We start from the raw sequence: 21692 nt of genomic DNA, 5'->3' as shown, positions 1-21692 counted from the left end.
ACCCCACACCTCTGCACACTCACACCTTTAACACACGCAAGGGGTCAGTAGGGTTAGGGTCCTCCTGCCCCGCCCTGAGCCCAGGGCCACTGCCTTCAAGGACCACATTCAGTCCTTCCTTTTGTAACAGAGCAAATCCTTAACAGGGTTCAGTAGGTGCCAGGGGGTGGACTAGGCTCCAGGCCAGGGGACAAGTAAGATGGCCCTGCCATGGAGGTATCTCTAGTCTGCCTTCGCTAAGAAGGGTGAGAACCGAGAGCAGGGAGTGACCGCGGTCCCTCAACCCCGGGCATTGGGGGATGACCGGTCGCCTGTTCAGAAGGATGGAGAGCTGCTTCAGAACAGAACTGGGCTTTCCAGGGTCCAGCGGTGCCCGACAAGAGGAGGGCGCAGGGCATCCCCTCGCCTCCGCAGCCTCCACAGGCCGATCCAGGAGCCCGGGGCGTGCTCTCCCCAGGGGGTGTCAAGGACAACCCCGGGACCAGCCCATCTGTCTCCCACCGAGGTCCAGTTGGCCAACTCCTCCTCGGCTCCAGTTCGGGGCCTTACTTGAGGCCCCGGCCTTCTGCCCTTCACCCCTCCCTGAGGGGGGCGACAGAGCCTGGGCCGGGGAGGCACCCTAGGGGCTGTTCCCACAAGGACGCCACATGCGAGCTCGCCAAGCTCCCAGAGTCGAGCCAAGCGGGCGGAGCAGACGGCAGAGCCAGAGAGAGAACCAAAAGCGAGAGTCGAGGGGCTCTGGGGGTGCCGGAAGACGCCGGAGCTGAGAGCTGAGGGTGCGGTGGGGGCGCGCGGGCAGAGGACCGGCAGACAGAGCGCTCCGCGGCCTCCCTCGGGCGCAGACGTCCTCCAGGCCGTCTGCCTGGCGCGGGGGCACCGCCCGCCGGCCTGGGGCCGGAGCCTCGGGGGACGGGCCCGGGGCCTTCCTGCAGGCGCTGAAGGAGTTAACCGCTCCGCACGCGGTGGAGGCAGGAAGAGGAGCCCGCGCCGGGCTTACTCACTCGCTCACACCCCCGGCGCTTTGATCTCGGCTTCCCTTCCCGGGAGAGCCTGTCGGGGCAGGTCTCCGGGCAGGTCTCCCGCCGGGCCGGCCGGGGGAGCGGCTGCTGCTCCCGGCTCCCGGCTCCCCACTCCCCGGGCAGCCGCAGGGACCCCTCAGAACAGGCAGGGGCGCCCCGGGAGACTGGTGGAGACACTCCAGCGGGGCTTTTTCGGTCAGGAGGGCAGCTTCCCCCTTCCCTTCCTCCTTCCCTGCGGAGCTGGGCCGGGCCCTCCACCAGCGCCCAGGCCCAGGCTCGGCAGGCTGTACCTGTGCGAACTGCTGAAGAGGCGGAGAGCTCACAGCTTTCATCCTCCTCTAGCCTGCTTACGCGCTGGAAGTCTCCCCTAGGAGACCCCCTAGGCCATCTAGGTGACCCCAGGAAAAAAAAAAAAAGTGGTCCAGGGACTTCCCTTGTGGTGCAGTGGTTAAGACTCTGCTCTTTTAATGCAATGGGCGTGGATTCCATCCCTGGTCAGGGGACTAAGATCCCACATGCTGTGAAGGTGGCCAACCAAATTAAAAAAAAAAAAAAAAAGTTGTCCAATCTTCAGAGACCTCCAAACCAGAGCATGGGAGCTACCCCAGGGGAATAGGAGAAGGACTCCTGCTAATCTCCTAGTCCATAAACTGGCCAAGAGGTGGGCACAGAACTGAGACTCCTGGATCCTCAGTGCTACCAAGGCCTTCTGTTTCTCACCCCTAGGGTGAGACCTTGAACCCAGCCCAGCCGGGAAGAGCAGGAGGGAAGGGCATAAACTTCCTCCTCTGGAGATGTTCTGCCTTCTCCACCTCTCTCTCTTTGAAGGGTTGGGGTAGGAACAGTGGAAAGTAATTACCCTGACGTTCAAACACCCCAGCCGAATACAGCCCATAATTACAAAGTTGTAAAAGTGATCAAAGAGAGAGGGTTGGCCAACAGGGGAAACAAACAGGACTTTCAGGCAGTGGGTGCCTGTGTCCAGAGTTCTAGGAATCAAAAAGCAAGATTTAGGGCCAGATGGCTGCGCTCCTGCACCTGAGCAAGAGGGAGGGAGGAAGAGAAGCATTTCTTCAAGACCAGAGCCTGGAAGAGAGGAGATGGGCAGGCCCTCAAGATAGAAAGATAAGCTTTAGAAAGACATCCCAGAGGCCTCTCTGGGAGCTGCAGAGGCAGCCGGCCTTCTAAGAGCAGCAAGCAGGCTGCCCACAGCCTAGAGCAGGGAGGCCAGTGCGTCCCAGGACTCGGGCACGTCTATGCTCTGCACTGCCCCGTGCCTTAGATCTCCCTCTCCAGACACATCACTGTGGATCTCCCCCTCATCACTGACTGACTGAGCACCCCCTGTGCCCAGGACACCAAGCTGGGGAAGGCCAAGCCCTCCAGAACAACTCATAATCTAGTTGCAGAGACAAGGCATATATGTAAAATTATAATGCTGATAACAACATTCTAGAATACAAATAAATGAAACAGACCAGTCATTTCCAAACCTTTTTTCGCTGCAGAAAGCCCTTTCCTCCATCTCCCCCCTGCCCCCCTCCCCACCACACACACGCACACACTGACAAATCTTCAACACAAAAGAGATAGAGGTGAGTTGAGGTTGAGGGTGGGACTGGGGGTAAGAAGGACCCTTGGCTTCCCCGCCCCAACCCTGCCCCTGACAAGGCCCTTCCATGAAGCCTGGTGTGTAAAGCATGGCCAGAGACCCTGGCAGCATGCCTGAAGGTAAGGGCTTCTGCTCTCAGTGGCCTAGCTGGGCTGAGTCAGCCAGGACAGATTCAGTAGAAGAGGTGGGCTTCATCTCACCTTGAAAGTGAGGGTAGGAGGAAGGAGAAGGGATAACACCTTTATTGAGAACCACTCTGCCCGGACTGAATCTGCTATTATTAGCTGTGAAACTTTGGGCAAGTCATTTAACTGCTCTGTGCCACAGTTTTCCTTTCTATAAACTAGGGGTAATAATTGAACCTACTTCATAGGGTTGTTTTGAGGGCTATATAATTTAATCCATGTTAAGCCTTATAATAAGTGCCTGGCACAGAGTAAATGTTCCGTAAGTGTTAGTTATTATCGTATTAGCTATTGTCATGTGCTTTGCGTGCGTGATTTCATTTGCTCCTCACAACAACTCTATAAGACAGTCATCAGCCCCACTTCTGAATTGAGGAAACTGAGGCTCAGAGAGACTGAACAACTTGTCCAGGGTCACACAGCTGATAAGCAGTGCAAGCAGAATTCCCACCCAGGACTTCAGCCTTCTGAGTGCCTGGTTACCAGGGGGTGGTCTCTATGGTAAGAGAAGCAGGGCTTATATCCATCTTTTTGCCTCCAGAGCCAGCTCCTCCCACCAGGCAAAAGGCCACTTTCCAGTCCAGGCACAGGGTGGGAAGGGCCTGGGGAATCACAGGGATGGCTGTGGAGCCACTAATAGAGAAACAGGGACGGGGACTTCCCTGGTGGTCCAGTAGTCAAGACCCCACCCTTCCAGGGCAGGGGGCTCCGAATCCATCCCTGGCTGGGGAACTAAGATCTCACATGCCATGAGGCATGGCCAAAAAAATATTAAATAATAATAAAAAAGAAACCAATCGGGGTGACTGGGCAGGAGGAGGAAGGTGGTGGTGCTGACAAGAAGGAAAGAGTCCAGAAGAACTACAGTGAGGGTTTCAGAGATGGAGAGAGAACGGGGAGAGAGAAAGACCAACCTTGTTGCCTGTGAAAGTACAAGATAAAGATGCCAATAACCAGGGCCACGATGGCCGCTGCAATCATTTGTTGAGTGATCGCTGTGTGCTAGGTACAGACCAAGAGCTTCCATCCGCGCTGTCTCTTCCACCCCTCCTAACTACTACATGACGTCAGCCCCTTCATTGTTCCCCTTTTACAGATGGGGAAGCGGAGGCTCCAAGAGCTGAAATGTTCAAGTCACACTGAGGGCAGCGGAGACGCTGGGCTCCAGACGCAGGGCTGCCTGGCTCCGGAGCCCCACTTCTGGGGATACACCAACGCAGAGCTGACGGAGGTCAGTGGTTTTCAAGTTTCCTCACCAAAGAGCCACCTTTCCCCTATTCCTCCCATGACCCTAGTTTTAAATATGTTTAACCAAGCTAACTGCATTTCTTAGGCACAGTTCATTTTCCTATGAGAAAACTCGTATTAACACATGGAACTGATAGAATTCCAACCAAAAGCAAAAAACAAAAAAACACTGAAGAGTTTAGTTAAGCCAGTGGGGTGTCTAAAATTTTGGGAAGTCAAGGTGCTTCTCCTGAGCTGTTGGTTTGGCATTTGATATAGCTCAGGCACTACTTGGCACTTGGCAGACACTATTTCCAACCTCACCTTGGTCACCAGGGTAGGAAATCAAAGTCCCATTTTATGGGAGTGGAAACAAAGGCCCAACCAGGTTCATTAAGTACCTCAGAGAGCACTAACCGATGTTCCTCGTGACCCAGCATCTCTGCACGTGGCTCACGTCTCCTACAGAAACCTGGTCCTCTAGGGGCGACAGGAAGCCTTCTGTCCTACATGGGCACATCCTGACGGGTTGCTGAGTGTCCACGTGTGTGTGAAGTCACTCTCTGCTTCAGAGGGACAGCAGGGCTTCTCAGAACCTGTCCTCCCCATCCGTCTGTCTCCCCACCTCTCTCTGCTCACACTACCTTCCTAACAGCAGGCAGTCATTTACCAAATACACAGTGAGTGACATTTGCCCATACTTTGTCAAGCGATGGAAATGAAATAGCCAGAAGCAGGGCAGCTTTGGCCTAACAAAACGCTGCTGCCAGCAAGGCCCCGCACCATCCTGCAGACACACCACAGTCTCCAGCAGCTCCGGTGGGCCCTGGCCCCCATCTCCCCCTCCCTGGGAGCCCCTTCGGCATCACCATAACCAGAGAATATTCTCACCGGTCCATGGGTACCACTCTGCCCACTGATTCCCCTGGGGAATCAGAGAAGAACGGAGGCTCTTCCCTTGAGACTCCTAGCCCAGGAAATAGCCCTCAGGAGGACCACAAACCCCCCGGGTGGGCCTGGGCCTAAGCACAAGGAGCAGGCCCACAGGGTGGGGCTGTCACCCCCCTCTCACCCCTACCCTGCGAGCAGGAACCCCGCCCTGACATCTGCCTGACTTGTCTTCTACGTCAAATAGAGAATGACAGTGTCTAGTTTTCCTGATCGTTGTGGAACATAAATGAGAATTAACATGCAAGAAGTGCCTGTGCTGGGTCCCACCCTCATATCAGCACAAAGAAAGCAGTAACTGATGTGAAAGCAGGGGTCGTGAATGCAGATGTGTGTGGGTCCGTGAGGTGGCAGGCCGGTGGGCAGCGTGCCAGCCAGAGAGCCCGTGCCAGTGGACAGGTGGCAGCGGCTGCCAGCTCCAGCCAGGGGCGCCCTGTGGAAGCACGGGCCGCCACTCTGCAATCTCAGAGGAACAGTATTTTAAGGGGCACTGGCTCTGTTTCTGCTCCTTCTGCACGGTGCTCAGTGAGTCCACCTGAAAGATGGAAAAGCCCTCCGGCTGACCCCTTCTTTGCGCTGATGCTGGGCACGGGGCGGGGTGTCGGAACGTCCACATGATGGGGAGCAGGAAGGAGGGGGTCCCAGCCCTAGGGGCCACCAGGAGGTTCTGCTGGCCCATAGTTGGTGGGGAAAGGACGGGGGCCTGCATTTCCATGTCTCTCAGACTCGTCATGGGCTATAAAAACCTCAGCTGAGCACATCACTCTCGAGAAACGAGTAGACGATGAGCACAGGACCTCTCACACCCCAGAGCTGGGGGACGTTCCGAGGGTGTGGGGGCCAAGGGTGACGCTACCTTGCTGGCCAGCGACAGGCAGGGGCGGGGGGCCCGTCGGGGACTCTCCAGCTTGACGATGCTGATGAACCCAGGCTCCAGATTGTCGTCATCGCTGGCGTTGCACAGGTATAGGGGGTGGGACTGCGGGGAGAAGGACAGAGACAGGTTAGGAGGCTCTGGGAGCAGAAGGCGCAGCTGGGCACACCGGGCGCTTCCTCACTGTTCCCACGGGGGCCTGGCAGGCCTCCTGGTGCCGCAATAGAGGGGGCTTCCTATCAGACGGTCTCATAGCAAGCTAGGAGCCCCCAGTTGTCGTTTCAGGGGCACCAGGACCAATGATGCATGGAGGTGGGGGCAGACAGGAGTGAGGGCTGTCCAAAACGCGCACCGAAGTAAAGAGCCTGTGGCAAAGCTGCTCCAGCCACCCTCAAGCCCTGCTTTTCCAAACCGGTCAGCTGCAGAGGGCTCTCCTGGCCCTAGCCTCTCCCACCTCCTAATTCTGCTCCAAGACCCCAGGTGCAGAGCCACTCTCACTGCACTCAGAATCTCGCCTTCCCCGCTTGCTCTCCAAGGGCAGTGCTGGGCGCCGCTGGTGCCTCCTGTCCCCTTGGCAGCTGTTGCCATGGAGATGCCCATCGCTCCTATGGCCTGAGTCTTCTCACTGGGTGCTATCTTGCTCCCCTCAGCATCCCCCTGTGCCTACCCTGGGAGCAAGCAGGCTGCTGATAGGGAGAAGAACTGTTTGGGGATAAGGTTTGGCTAAGAGTTAAGCCTCGAGTAGCACAATTCCTAGGAGCTCATCCTGTGCCCTGGAAGGATGGATAGGAGGATGCAGCCTGCTCTGCCCACCTGCTCTGAGGGTATGGCAGGTCCAGCCAAGACCTGGGGCCTCCAGCCTGGCTGGTGCAGAGCAGTGACTCAGGGGAAGCAGGCCAACAGGCCTAACAGAGACTACAGGTCCCCGTGCCAAGGGGATGAGACTGCCCTTCTGCACACTCTCTTCTTCTTCAGGGTGACTTTTTTTTTTGGCCACACCTCACAGCATGCAGGGCTTTTCTGAAGGCTCAGCCGCTTGCAATGCAGGAGACACAGGAGACTCAGGTTCAATCCCTGGGTCAGGAAGATTCCCTGGAGGAGGGCAGGGCAACCCACTCCAGTATTCTTGCCTGGAGAATCCCATGGACTGAGGAGCCTGGTGGGCTATAGTCCATGGGGTCACAAAGAGTCAGACACGACTGAGCAACTTCACTTTCATGTTTCACTTTCATGCGCTGGAGAAGGAAATGGCAACCCACTCCAGTGTTCTTGCCTGGAGAACCCCAGGGACAGGGGAGCCTGGTGGGCTGGCGTATATGGGGTCACACAGAGTCAGACACGACTGAAGCGACTGAGCAAGTACACATGGCATGCACGTTGGATCTTAGTTCCTCAACCAGTGATTGAACTTGCTACCTCTGCATTGGAAGCATGGAGTCTTAACCAAACTTCCCTAGACTGCCAGGGAAGTCCCTCCTTCAGGGTGATTCTAATACCCACTCAAACCTAATTTTCCCAGAGTACTGTGAGAGCAAAACATAAGTCTATGGGCCAGGGATTCCCATATGGCAGAAACCCAACGTATCCTGGCAAGAATGGGACTTCCTACTAGGGAGTTGCCCATGATTCCCTGGTTCCTGCTGTTGAAGTCTAAAGGACTTCCAGGAAGAACCAGAGAGAATTTGGTCAGAGGAACCAGAACAATTTTGAATTTATGAAGATGTTTATGAACATGATAATGCCAATGCTGGATTTAAAAGCACAATCACTTTTTGAAAGCATTTTTGGGCTGTTTTCTCATACTGTGTCACTGCAGCCCCTTGAACATAGTAGGTTCTCAATAAGTATGCACTAGCTCACTTTGAATTGTATCCCTGTGAATAAAAATCTCTGAGCAGGGGGTGTTGAGAGAGGAGTGAGTTCCATTCTTGCTGCCAGAAATTAAGGACTATCAGGCCAGTGGTGATCAAGATTTAGTGTGAGAGAAAGTTTCTATATCCCCCAGCCCCCGGAAATGGTGTGTGGCATAAAGTTGGGGGCTGTAGTGAAGTTTGTAGCCCCATCTCAACAAGCTCTACAAGTCTGTCCATCTGCTCATTCATTTCTTCATTTTACCAACACCGAAGGCCTTCCTGGGGCCAGGCACTGTTCAATGAGTGGAGGAGTCAACAAAGAATACAGTAAGCTCTTTGCCTCAAAGAAGCTCAGCATACAAGAGTGCAAACGCATTGTATTGTGCTGTCCTGATGCAGGTTCCTTCAGGGGCCCACTGGAGGGCCTGGGGAGGGGGACCTCCAATCCCACGGGAGGTCAGAGCGACTTGTGCTCCTTTGGGGACTTAAATGATGTGTGTTCACCCAGGGGACCCACAACAAACGGGAGGTCAGCTTCCTGGCAGAGGAAGCAGCCTGTGCTGAGGGTTGGGAGGGACCGCAAACCGAAGAAACCCACGGACTCAGGAGCCTGACAGGCTACAGTCCACGGGGCCGCAAAGAGCTGGACAAGACTGAAACAACTGAGCAAGCATGCACGTAGGATCTTACCTACGATGTAGGCCGTACGTATAGTCCGACTTTCTCCAGATAACTCCAAGATGCTTCTCCCTGACCAGAGGGTCAAGGGGGACGGAGAAAGTCACTTTGGAGAGGAGCAGTCTTTAGAGAAGGATTTGCGAAGATGTAACCACCACACTGCCCCCAGGTCTTCTTGCAGGTGTGGGAACCAACATGTACTTGCCTATAGTGCTCAACAGAGGGTGCTGAGATGGAGGGGGAAAATATGGTGCAGCGTCACCAGACTTCCCTGGTCCTGAACTAACAACCACAGAAGAAGGACATGGAGGAAATTAACCATTAGTAACTGCCTTTGGCATGCCAGAGCCTGCAGATATTATCTCACTACCAGGTAGGTGTGCTCGTCCCTACTGAGAGGAAGAAGCTTGAGGCTCAGAGAAATCAAGGTCACACAAGGTTAGAACCTGGCTCTGTCTGACTCCACCCTCTGGAGTCATGTAACTCTAATTGTCAATCTAGATTGTCAACGCCATAGTCAATCTAATGATGAGGATGATGATGAGAGTTCACATGGATTGAGTAAATATGGTGGACCAGTGTCCTAACCACTTTTGTGTATTCTTTTTATCCTCTTAACAACCCTATAATCATCTCCATTTTAAAAATGAAACTGAGGCACAGAACAGTTAAGGAACATGCCCAGGATTACACAGCTGAGAGCAGATCATTAGAGGGATAGAAAGAAGTAAGATGAAGTTTAAAAAAAAAAAAAAGAACAATCCGTTTGACTTTGAAAACATGGTACCTTCCCCTAACTCATAAGCAAGAAAACCTGGCTTTCTAATTATACATTCCTAAAGCATACGACCCAAACACAAGTCCCTGAAACGCTGGTGGTGACTTCCAGGAATATTCCAGGCTCTCTTTTAGTGAAGAGTGCTCCATGGTCCCCCCCGGGTGACCCCAGCCAAACCCTCAACTTTGGTTTCCACACTGAGATGGTTAATTACATTAGTGCAGCCCAGACCTCTCTTGAGTTCCAGACCCTCAGGAGGGGCCTGGACATTTCTGCCTGAAGAACCTTAAATGAGACACCTCAAACTCAGCATCAAACTAATCATTTTATGCCTCAAAACTGCCCCTCCAGTGTTCCATTTTTGAGGGACTGGAACCACCATCCACCTATTACTCAGGCGACTTCCTAGTCTCCTCTGAGCGCCTTCACCTCCTACCACCACCTCCAACAACTGATCACCAAATTCTTTTCTTAATATTTACTTATTGGGCTGTGTCAGGACTTAGTTGCAGGACTTAGTCTCTTCACTGGGGCACATGGGCTCCAGAGTGCGCGGGCTTAGCTGCTCCGAGGCATGGGGATCTTAGTTCCCAGACCAGGGATTGAACCTGTGCCCTGTGTTGCAAGGCAGATTCTTAACCTCTGGACCACCAAGGAAGTCCCCAATCATCAAATTCTAGCAATTCTATCTCCTAAACATTTCTATTCTTTGTCCTCTTTCTGACATTCCCATACTAACTCTAACACAAGCCACCATCCGATTTACTGAAATAACCAGTTAACTGGGGTCAACCCACCTGGCTTAGTTCCCTATACTGAAGCCAAAGTGGTCTAATGTGGGCATCTCTCTTCCCTTCTGGGCTTCCCTGACACCTCAGTTGGTAAAGAACCCACCTACAAGGCAGAACACCCTGGTTTGATTCCTGGGTCAGGAAGATCCCCTGGAGAAGGGAAAGGCTACCCACTCCAATATTCTTGGGCTTCCCTTGTGGCTCAGCTGGTAAAGAATCTGCCCACAATGCAGGAGACCTGGGTTCGATCCCTGGGTTGGGAAGATCCCCTGGAGAAGGGAAAGGCTACCCACTCCAGTATTCTTGCCTAGAGAATTCCATGGACTGTATAGTCCATGGGGTCACAAAAAGTCAGACAGGACTGAGCGACTTTCACTTTCACTCACTCTTCCTCTCTAGGAGCTGAAAAGGCTCCTCATAGCTCTTAGAATAAAGGCTGCACTTTTAAACATGGCTTAAAAGGCTCTGCCCACTCCAGGTCAAGCCTTCATGCCTCCTCATGGCTTACCACCCCTCCAACACCTCTCCCCGCTGGCAGCCCATGCTCCAGAAAGAACCTGTTTCATGTCTTCAAAACCTTTGGTGTTGCTGCTCTGTCAGGGTAGGTTGGAGACCCTCCTCAGGGCCTTTGTGTGTGTGCTAAGTTGCTTCAGTGGTGTCCAGCTCTTTGTGACCCTACGGACTGTAGCCCGCCAGGCTCCTCTGTCCATAGGCCCTTAGAGCACTGTAATTCCCCAGGCCTAGACTTACCCTGGCCTGCCAATGCAGGAGACGCTGGTTCTATCCCCGGGTGGGGATGATCCCTTGCAGGAGAGCATGGCAACCCACTCCAGTATTCTCGCCTGGAGAATCCCATGGACAGAGGAGCCGTGCGGGCTATAGTCCATGGGGTCACAAAGAGTCAGACACGACTGAAGTGACTTAGCACACACACAGACTTACCCCAAGGTATTTTAGTTATCAACTTACTTCCCTCCCTCCCTCCTGCAGCCTGTGATAGACCTCCACTGCCCCTCTAGTGCCTGCTACATAGGTTTTATTTATTTCTTTTCAAAAAGTATTTATTTGGCTGCGCTGGATCTTAGTTTTGGCATTCGGGATCTTTTCATTATGGCACGTGGGATCTAGTTCCCTGACCAGGGATCAAACCCAGGTCCCCTGTATTGGGAGCTCAGAGTCTTAGCCAGTGGACCAGCAGGACAGTCCCTGCTACATAGGTTTTAAAATTAAATACTGAATGCCTACAACCACATAACTGATAGTTACCTATGAAGACAGCACGAATTACCAAAATCCTGATAACCATGGCTTTGGGAGAGGAATTAGAGAAGAGATGGAGAAGAGACTTTGGTGTTTTGCTGAGTACTTCAATCATAGGACAATGTACAAAAGATATTAATTTGAGTTTTATTTTGTGTTGTTGTGGAAGAATAAAAAAGAACAAGAGCTATTTATATATTGCTCCTGTTTTTTCCCTCCTCTCATTCCAAGAAGAGAGGCTTGCATTCTCTTTCCTTGCCTTGGGGGGCATTTACCAAAAGCAAAAGTTGCTAAAGGTCTCTCCTCCTGACTTTGGTGAAAGACTGAAGTCACTGAGGACACGGGAGTGTCCTGAGGGCAGAAAGGAGTCTGTCTGCAGAGCTGGGTGGGCGTAGCGGGTAGTCAGAGTCCCCAGAATCTGAAGGATGGGGAAGGGGCCTGGACAGTGCCACGTGGTGGGAATCTACAGCCTGTGCTCCAGAAGGAGGGACCCCGGAGGCTGGATCCTGGCAAAGATGCTGTGCCCACCTGGACTCCAAGGGAACACTTGTGCTCAGACAGTGGTCACGTTGGTGGCGACCAGTGTGGACAAGTAAAAAGTATTAGTTTTCTCAGTTTTGGCTGCTCTGTGAGGAGGATGCTCAGTCGCTTCAGTCGTGTCTGACTCTTTGGGACCGCATGGACCCAGTCCCCTAGGCTCCTCTGTCCATGGGATTTTCCAGGCAAGGGTACTGGAGAGGGTTGACATGCCCATCTCCAGGGAAACTTCCTGACCCAGGGATCGAACCTGGGTCTCCTGCAAAGTGGGATAGGACCTTTAAGTCAGGAATTCCATTTAAAAAAAATAAAGTACCATGGTATTTCTTGCATAGTCATATCTGTGGCATGAAAATCATGCTGACTGTGCTTCTGTGTGGAGTCTTTTACAATGAGAGTTTCTCAAGTACGTATTCTCAGTTTAAAAACAAAAGCCAAGAAAAGGTCATTCAATTCCTAGCAAGGCAGGGTTGGTCTCCCTGGGGTGTAACACAGAGACTGTTTTTACCCCCTCCTCCAGGGAATTTTCAGCTGGGAAGAGGGCTCCTAAGAAGAAAGCAGATCTAAATGCATCCACTTCCTTGGGAAGCAATGTCTCCTAATAATGCAGATGTAAACATGATTTCCACATCGGCCACCCGTCCTGTCAGTGATATCAGGAGAGAACCAAGAGAAATGGGCTTGCAGGACCTGGAGATGGTGTGGCTGGGGAGGGCTCCTAGAAACCAAGCCAGCTTAAGAACTACTTGCATCTTGCTGAAAGGCCAGGAGACCCAATGCCCAATTCCAGACACTGCTATGAGGAGAGAAGCAAATTACAAGGACTTCTTCCATAGGATCCAGGCCACTCCAACTGAGAACTCAACTCTGCACACACATTTTGAACACCAATGTAAAGGTGCAGGTCTTTGCTGGTGTGTGCTGCATTTCATGCTCTGGTCTGTATGTTTCTGCCCTCCTCCTTCAACTTATTTGTTCTGATTTTTCCATTCCCTTCCCAGCCTTTAGGTTCATTTTCTGACTCCATCATTTAGCTGTGTGACCTGGGACAGGTTGTCACTTAGCTTTCTTGAACTTCCTATTCTTCATGTTCAGAATGGAATAAAAAATGCCTCCTGATTATCATGAAGTCTGGAGAAAATGGCCCTAAGTGCCTAGCATGGAGCCTCCCGACACTAAGTGCTCATTACTATTTTGAAAAATATTTATTTGTATGTATTGATTTATTTGGCCGCACCACGTATTAGTTGCAGCCTGTGGGATCTATAGTTGAAGTATATGAACTCTTAGTTGTGGCATGCGGGGTTTAGCTCCCCTGTATTGCAAGGACTAAGTCTTAGCCCCTGGATTATCAGGCTTGTCCCAATAAGTGCTCATTAAATGGTCATTATTTTTATTGACACCGTTGCATCCACAATAGTAAAATGCCTTCTTATTCTCGGAAGGGACAAAGCCCATCCTGACAGCTTCTCCCTCGGCGGTCGTCACAGCACCTTTGAATGCCAGCGCTCCCCTCAGCCCTGTCTGGGACAGCTCATTATCCACGGTCACTTCCCTCCTGGGCTCAGCCCTCCAACCCCACTGAACAAGCTCTTCCAGTTCTCAGCCCGCCTCCTTCCCGTGTGATCTCATTACCTCCTCACAAAGGGCATTCCAGGGCTCAACTGAGCCCCGAACTTAACGCGGGTCTTATTTAATCCATGGCATCTCCTCCTCTCGGGGTGTGTGCTCTTGCAAGCAATTCTCTGCTGTCTCCTATTTCCCAGCCGCCCTCGTCCCCGCCCAGCTCAGCCGCAATAATCTCTTATTCTCTGAGTCCACTCACAGACCTTCACCCAGGCCTTGGACGGGTAACTTTACTGCCTGCTACAATTTTGCCTTTGTAATCGGGAACATTGGCCAGGCATCAAAGGCACCTTCTCCCCATTTCCTCTTTTCAGATTTTATAATGATCCTCTCCCGTGCAACCTCCATTACCTGAACTTGGAACTACCTGACTTTTATCTCCGGCGACAGGACCCAGGAGCATCGTAAAGTCACGCCCCTGGAGCTGGGCGTTGGGAAAAGCAGACTGGCCTGGAGTTGCTGCTGCTGCTGTAATCTCTGGGGGCCAGTGTGGGCATCTTGCCCGTTATTTAAAGAGGCCGATGCGCACCTCTACAGTGTAGATCCTAATGGCAATTGTTTAGGATTTGGAAACTTCTAGACTGCATTTCCATCCATCCTTAGACTGCATCTCTGCCTCTTTGGGGTGGCTGAGTTTCCTAATCAGTTAAGTTGGGAGGCTGGAGGATTGTCAAGAGGAGTTTCTTTTTATCTATTTGTTAAAATGCTTTTACAAGGAAAATGTATGCCGGCTTGATGGTGTGATTTCTTTTTTAAAGATACGAAAGAAAATAATGTTGGTGGGAGGAGAGAAACACAAGCATACCCTTGATGGAAAGGGACTAGCAGAGACAGGATGGATGATAGAGGCCTCCAGTATCTCTTGCTTGATCCAGAGAACACTTCCTGGGGACAGGGGTGCTGGTGAGTAAGAGGGCTGATAAGAGAAGAGATGAAAGGACCCGCCAGCTTCCAGCAGAAGGCAGGGGGCAGTCTGAGGTGAGGAGCTGAGCTCGCCGAGGGTCCAGTCTGGGACTTTGCATCTGGAAGCTCTTAGAGGGCTTCCCACTAAGTGGGTGGCTCAGATGGTAAAGAATTCACCTGCAATGCAGGAGACCCGGGCTTGATCCCTGGGTCAGGAAGATCCGCTGGGGAAGAGGATGGCTACCCACTCCAGTAGTCTTGCCTGGAGAATTCCATGAACAGAGGAGTCTAGCGGGCACCGAATCAATGGACCTGAGTTTGAGCAAACTCTGGGAGATAGTGAAGGACAGGGAGGCCTGGTGTGCTGCAGTCCGTGCAAGAGTCGGACACGACTTAGCACGCAAGAACAACAGGCCCTTCGTATTTGGCGAAAGAATGAATAAAACTCAATTTGAATCCAGTTGCCATACAGTTTATAAAAGAGATGTGAATTGCTAACAGTTGAGCCTGGTTCAGACCTGTAAGGTACCTTTAAAACTTGCTTTACACAGACAAGGAATGTGAGCTTCATGCTACAGACGGCCATGGTTACATAAGGGGGTTACAGGAGGCCAAGTCTCCTAAATTCAACCCCAGTTCCCTGAATATTATACCAGTCCGCCTCCAGGTCTATGTGTTGGGAAGTATTCTGGGTGGTATACCAAACATCAGCTGAGTACTAGAAGGCCTGGACGGAAGGCTTCAGGATCTACATTTCTAGAATTTTCCAACTTGAATCATTCTTAACAACGAGACAGGAGTTGTCTGCTCCTTTTCCCTCTGGGCCCAGGCTCTCTCTGCCCAGCAGTCTCAGCTTCCTTCTTCCCCTCTAGGGCTTATCTCATCTCTCCTAGCCACAACAAGGCAGTCAGACCCAGACGCTGCTCAGAGATGCTTTCCCAATGAATCGTCCATGTTTGTCTAGGATGAGAAAGGTGTATCCTGAAATTAGAGGTCACACAAGCTCAGACCTAGATAATGGACATTCAGGCAGACTGCCACCTCTCTCACTGTCTCCTCCCACATTAGTCTTCATTCTTCAAGTAAAAAAGTTACCTCTCCTTGTCTCAGATCGTGTCCAACTCCATGATGTGACTGGACTCCTTTACCCTACGATGGTCCTATGGTGGGCCTTTCCCGACCCCATCCTCTGCCTGGCATCCTTGTGGTTCACCAGGGTCATGCATGCTCATGCTCAGTCACTCAGTCATGTCCCACTTTGGCAACCCCATGGACTGTAGTCCACCAGGCTCCTCTGTCCATGGAATTTTCCAGGCAAGAATACAGGAGTGGATAGCTATTCCCTTCTCCACGTGATCTCCCCAACCCAGGGATCAAACCTGCATCTCTTGCATGAGCAGGCAGATTCTTTACCACTGCATCACCTGAAAAGCCAAGGTCATCACCACCTATCTGTAATTTCTTTTAATAAAATACATATAAGGAGGAAGTATAATATTAAGTATTACTCTATCTTTCTGGAATTTTAAAATGACACATGCACACATTTTTAAAAGTTACACATATTAAATAGATACAAACTGTAATTTCTTTTTTAAAAAATCTATTTACTTATTTTGACTGCACCAAGTCTTAGTTGTGGCATGTGGGACCTAGTTTCCTGATCAGGGATCGAACCCAGGTCCCCTAAATTGGGAGTACACAGTCTTAGCCACTGGACCACCAGGGAAATCCCCAAGCTGTAATTTCTAAAATATATCTTACAAATTAAGCAGGAAGGAAGAAGAAAGGGTGGAGAAAGAAGAGAACTGACTATCTGGGTTGATTTTGAAATAAACTGATATCAGAGAAGAAACCTTATTTGGTGGAAATCAGAAAAGGAGAAAAATCACAACCACCAAAAGATAGAGGTTTTAGTTTTGTTTTGTTTTTTAAACTTTTGGCTGCACCCCATGACATGCAGGACTTAGTTCCCTGATCAGGGATCAAACCCATGCCCCCTGCACTGGACGGTGGAGTCTTAACTCCTGGACCACCAGGGAAGCCCCTCAAGAGGTAGATTTTTTTGTCCATTACATTCCCATAGAGAACCAGGGTTTGTCCTGACTCGGTCCAGAAGGACCTCTAGTTATAGGGGCACCAAGAAGCTATGCATGATGTTAGGAGCAAAGGAGAGGGAGGAGCCCATCAAATATCATTTTAGTTACATCAATGTGTTTTGGAAGGAAGGCTGGGAAATAGAATACTAAGGCTCTGAGGCCAACAAATGTCAAGACCTTAGAAGACACCTCAGTCATGTGGTTTGGAGTCTCTCCCCACAGCAGGTAAGGAATTCACCTGGCCTCAAATGCTAACAATCCTACCAAGAGATCTGACATGTCAGCTGCATTTTGCTGCTCAGCTAGTGACCACTGTCGTGGGAGATTTTGACACCCACATTGACCTCCATCCTATAGGAGGCACCGAGGCCCCTCATTTAGCCAGGTCTTGTTCAAAGAGGTCCTCTGCAGGAAGGCTGAGGTCTGGACACGGGTGGCAGCATCACAAGGGTTTAATACCTGTTCCGCATATTTCCAGGATAAGGGTCTAAAGAGGCTTTGGACAGGGCCCTTCCCAGGCCCGGCCTTCACTCTTCCCACACGTGAAAGTTCACTGAACTCTCCACTTAACCCAATGTGCTGCAAACAGCCTTGACACAGTCTGCTTTATTATTTTGCTTTTCTGTTCTAGCCAAATGCATGCCAGAGATGGTAGGAATTTAGAAACCTGCTGGAAGCAGGCAGTGTTTGTTTTTAAGTAATTATTTAGATTCAGATGTTAATGCTGCAAAGGCCAAAGACTAAAACCAAACAGTCCCTGTGGGGGGAAAAAAAAAGAAAAAGACCAAAGAAATGAAATTTGAGGAAGTCAGATTATTCATTTAAATATGTCATCGGTATATGAGGACTATCAGCAGGGCTACTCAAGCATTGCTAAGTTCAGTGATTTCAGTGTGTGTGTGAAACGGCCACATAAACCTGGCTGTTTCACACACACTTCACGTGTTTTTCTGCTCAGATGTTGTAGGAATTTCCAGCTGCCTGCAAACTCTGCTTCATGCTGCTGTCTTCCACGACTGGTTTGGAGGCCCTCTGAGGGCAGATATTGTATTCAGTACTATATTGTTCCAATACTTTGGCTACCTGATATGAAGAGCTGACTCACTGGAAAAGGTCCTGATGCTGGGAAAGATTGAGGGCAGGAGGAGAAGGGGGCCACAGAGGATGAGATGGTTGGATGGCATCATCGACTCAACAGATACGCGTTTGAGCAAACCCCGGGAGATAGTGAAGGGCAAGGAGGCCTAGCGTGCTGCAGTCCATGGGGTGGCAAGGAGTCGGACACGACTGACTCAACAACAAATTGTATTCACATGGGCCAGGTCAACCAAATCTGTGCCCAGGTTGTTTCCTTGTTGTTGTTTGTTTTCTTGGTTTTTTTTAAAATCTTTATTGAATCTGTCACAATACTGCTTCTCTTTTGGTTTTTTGGCCAAGAGGTAGGTGGGATCTTAGCTCTCAGACCAGGGACTGAACAACCCCTTGCGTGGGAAGGCAGTGGGCCCCCAGGGAGGTCCCTCTGCCCAGGTTTTAACGGTCACACTGTGAGTGGGGATGAGGTGAAGCTAGGGAGTATGCTTGCCTGATCCCAATCCCCAGATCCTGGGCAGTCACAGACTGCTCCATTTACACTGCAAAGTGGAAAAAAATATGGATCATGGGCCAGTGCTTCAATAAAGAAACAACAGAGGAAATACAGGGGCAGCTGCCTTGAGAAATTACATCAGGAGGATGAGGAGGACACAGTGGTTCAGGCCACAGCCAACACAGATGCCCAGAGTCTCTCCTCGAAAGCCACTGGGGTTTGAGATTGGGCCAAAGAGGCTTCTGTTCAGAAGAGGCAGCAGCCAGGGGAGGCTTGTGTTGGAGACAGCCCAAGGGCTCCAGCCTGACTGCTGACAGTCCTTTGACCACAGCTCTGAACCCCCGTCCACAGGGTGGCCCTGGGGAAGAGGCCTGCTCTGGGGGGACTGTTTAATGATTTGCCAGCAAAGAACAAGGCAAACAGACTGCTGGCAGCTGCCTGGATGCAATGGGAGAGTCGATTTTTATTCCCACCCGCAGTGCAGCCTTCTAGGCAGGGGATAAAAGAAAAAGTGAGAGAGGGTATCATGAGAGCCTAGGAGAGACTACCATTCTGGGCTCGGCATTTACTGGGTCTCTATGGATGGAGCCTGGGCATCTTGGCATTGGTGCCAGTTAGTATTTCCATCCTCTGAATACTTGAGTAATTCCTAATAGCATCTCTTGAGCTCCTAGGAACTACAAAGTAAGATATCTAACTGGCTTCTTGTAGCAGAGTTCTAGACATGAAAGACCTGAAAAACACTGTCTTTGCTATAAGAAATCTTTTACAGGAAGTGTATAATATGGGAAAGTAGTTTGGTTCGCTAATAAATTCCTTTTACTTTCTCTTCCCATGAACCTTTCCCCTATCTCCTTGGCTCTACAGAAAAAACAAGTGGCACCTCCCAGTCTCCTGTGAGCCAGAGGCTCCGAGATCTAAGTCCTACAGCTCCCCACCCTTTTTATCCTTGACCTCTCAGCCCAGGCCAAACTGGGCCCCTCTCTAATCCTTTCTCCAGCCTTCAGTCCCCCCAGTTACTTTCTCCCGTAGAGTCTCCTGGGCTTTCCTGGTGGCTCAGATAGTAAAGAATCTGCCTGCAACGCAGGGGGCCTGCGTTGGGAAGATCCCCTGGAGAAGGGCCTTGCTACCCACTCCAGTATCCTTGCCTGGAGAGTTCCATGGACAGAGGAGCCTGGCGGGCCATCCAGGGGGTCACAACGAGTTGGACGTGACTGAGCGACTAACACATATGTGGAGTGTCCTGAAGTGATATATTCAACATTCTTAAATGACACTTAATAACCCTTACAATTAGTTGTATCAGTGTTTCACTGTGACCCACCCTCTCTCCCATTTCCTCCAGGAGAACACCTGACTCTTAAGAGATGTTCCACAAAACTACTTCACTTCCTGTAAAGTCGACCCTGAGCTCCTTCAAGTAAGAAGGACTTGTACATGCTAGATGTTAAGAAAAATGCATGTTGAATTATCTGTTCTAATTACCATATTTGAGATAAGTTTGGTGGTTGCCGTGTCATTTGATCAGGATATGATTATTTTCGTATTTCTGCTTTCTCTTTAGAAACCTTCTCTATATTCCCTGTAAGTTTACATTTTAAAGCCACTTTTATTATATTTTGGCCTCTAAGCAGGGGAGAGTTCTCTTCTTTCCCTTTTATATAATGCTTAAATCTCTATAACCCTGAACAAAATCACTTATTTTAGGAAGAACTTTCTGCTTAATAACCCATACCCAGGTTACTCTTATTTATGGTCTTTCTTCAGTATCAATGTGCAGAAATGAGCAGAGTCCTTAATGCATTGCCTCACCCCAAAAAAGGGACTAGTTCCTGCTCTCAAAAGATTAAATCTGACAGTAGATCTATAGCCATGTATACACCCACTTATGTACAAGAATCCCAAGGCCATCTGTGAAACAATACACAGGGAACGGACTCACAGAGCACAGCGCATGTGTGCTGGGAGACCGTGAAATGAAAAGGGAGACTCACTTTCTTACTATGTCTCTTTTAGGGGATCCCCCGTCACTTTGGGTTCTTTGGTCTGTCCCCTAGATCTGATCGGAAGCTCTTTCAGGGCAGGAGCCATTTAGAGACTGTTAAAAACAATTTTATTATTTATCACCCCTACAGAAATGACGCAAAGTTTTGCCTCCCATTGGGTTTAGCCCACAGTGTTGGCTGAGTATCTCTGGTTCTCTGGTGGCTTTAGTCTCTACTACTACGATTTTACAAGAACTTGGACCAGTGATCTGCACGGAAAATTCATAGTTGATTTACTTTCAACGGTACTCCATGTTTTTTCTGAGTGGTTTCTTTTATCTTACCTTTAGTGGAATGAGGGATGAATTATATTTCTTTTCTCTATTTTTTTAAAGATTTTTTTTTTAATGTGGACCATTTTTAAAGTCTTTATTGAATTTGTTACAATACTGCTTCTGTTCTATGTTTTTAGTTTTTTGGCCACAAGGCGTGTGGGATCTGAGCTCCCAACCAGGGACTGAACCTGTACCGTCTGCTTTGGAAGGCGAAGTCGTAACCACTGGACCACCAGGGAAGTCCCTCTCTTTTCTTTATACCTTAAAAAGTTGATGTATCTGAAGCCCAAAACGTAAAGACTTTAGTTGAGGGGCCATTTGCTATCGCCCCCCTTGCCTTTGTTTCAGGTTCCCGGGAGCCTGATCAGCTGTCCAGTCTCTACTGGCCCTGAGGACATGGCATGAGGCTGCCTCACACCAAATGTGACTGTGTTCAAATATTCCAACATCCCCTGACTTGCTCTTTGTGAACTATAAGTTCTTTGTTACCTCATAATTGCCCAAACCTCTTTATTTTTCCTGCTAAGTGCAAATGGTAAGAGATACCAAAAGATAATCAAAGTGCTGATAAACAGAAGAAGAATCCTCTCAGTTATCAAGTTAGCTCTGCTGAACACAAGCTCCTGTTTGCATTTGTCAGGAGATTTGGGGAGGTACCATCATCAGACTGAGTGGGTGAGGGAAGTACTTAGTCAGGGAGGTGAGCCAAATTCCTGGGTTGAGAGTTCACAGTGCAGTAAGGATCAATAGGCACTTCTGATTTGTACACTGATTATCAAGGTACAAAGCAACACTACCCTTTGTCCTTTTTATTTTCACTCTGCTAATCGAACCCTTCAACCTAAATTAAGACTATTATTCAGCTTTGATGTTGTATTTTATATTAGCAAAGTGCTTTATAATCCTTCATTAGCTATTTTATTCTCCTTTATTACTACCACCCATTTTAACAAATTAGGTTGAAGATACAACGCAATGCATGTTGGGCTTGCAACCAGGAATCCTGAATTTCAGGCGTGAATTTCGTGTATAATGAAAGGATTGACCACAGGAAGAATCACAGAGTAAAAGAACAGAAGCACCAAAATTGTAAGAACTTTCTTGGGAGCTAAACCTCCAGTGATTTAGGGCAAGACCTGAATTTTTTTATTTTATTTTGGTAGCACAAAAACAGAGCTTTCACTAGCTTCAATCAAAAATGTGACTACCAAACATGTCTTTAACAGACAATTCCCTTGATTGAATGTGGAGTGGCGGGGGTGGACAAATCTGAACCCAGGGGTGCCAGCTGTTTCCTAAGGAAAGGGATTGAGGCTAGAGGAAGACATATATCTCTAAATTCCTTCTCATTTGTTGGATACCCATTCTTGACACCCTCTTCACTTGCTGGTCATGAC

At 49.9% G+C, this 21692-nt stretch overlaps 1 protein-coding gene and 1 long non-coding RNA gene across 5 annotated transcripts in view; one reads left to right on the top strand and one right to left on the bottom strand.

Annotated features, from left to right (window-relative positions):
• The window catches only part of RNF43 (ring finger protein 43), a 65398-nt gene that overhangs the window by 10830 nt on the left and 32876 nt on the right, over window positions 1-21692 (bottom strand). The window contains exon 3 of one of the 4 annotated variants that reach the window (XM_043483029.1): window positions 5848-5970. In XM_043483029.1, the coding sequence (XP_043338964.1) occupies window positions 5848-5970 (123 nt within the window). Of the gene's footprint in view, window positions 1-25; window positions 919-1001; window positions 1222-5847; window positions 5971-21692 lie in introns of those variants that run through there. The other 3 variants (XM_043483032.1, XM_043483030.1, XM_043483031.1) reach the window with 3 other exon arrangements.
• On the top strand, window positions 667-20662 carry LOC122450780. Its single transcript, XR_006272228.1, has 3 exons — window positions 667-776; window positions 3913-4047; window positions 20433-20662. It is a non-coding gene; the product is annotated as an uncharacterized LOC122450780 (long non-coding RNA).

This window comes from Cervus canadensis, chromosome 1 (genome assembly GCF_019320065.1).
Source record: "Cervus canadensis isolate Bull #8, Minnesota chromosome 1, ASM1932006v1, whole genome shotgun sequence".
Taxonomy (NCBI): Eukaryota; Metazoa; Chordata; class Mammalia; order Artiodactyla; family Cervidae; genus Cervus; species Cervus canadensis.
This window is presented reverse-complemented; position numbering and strand designations above follow the sequence as displayed.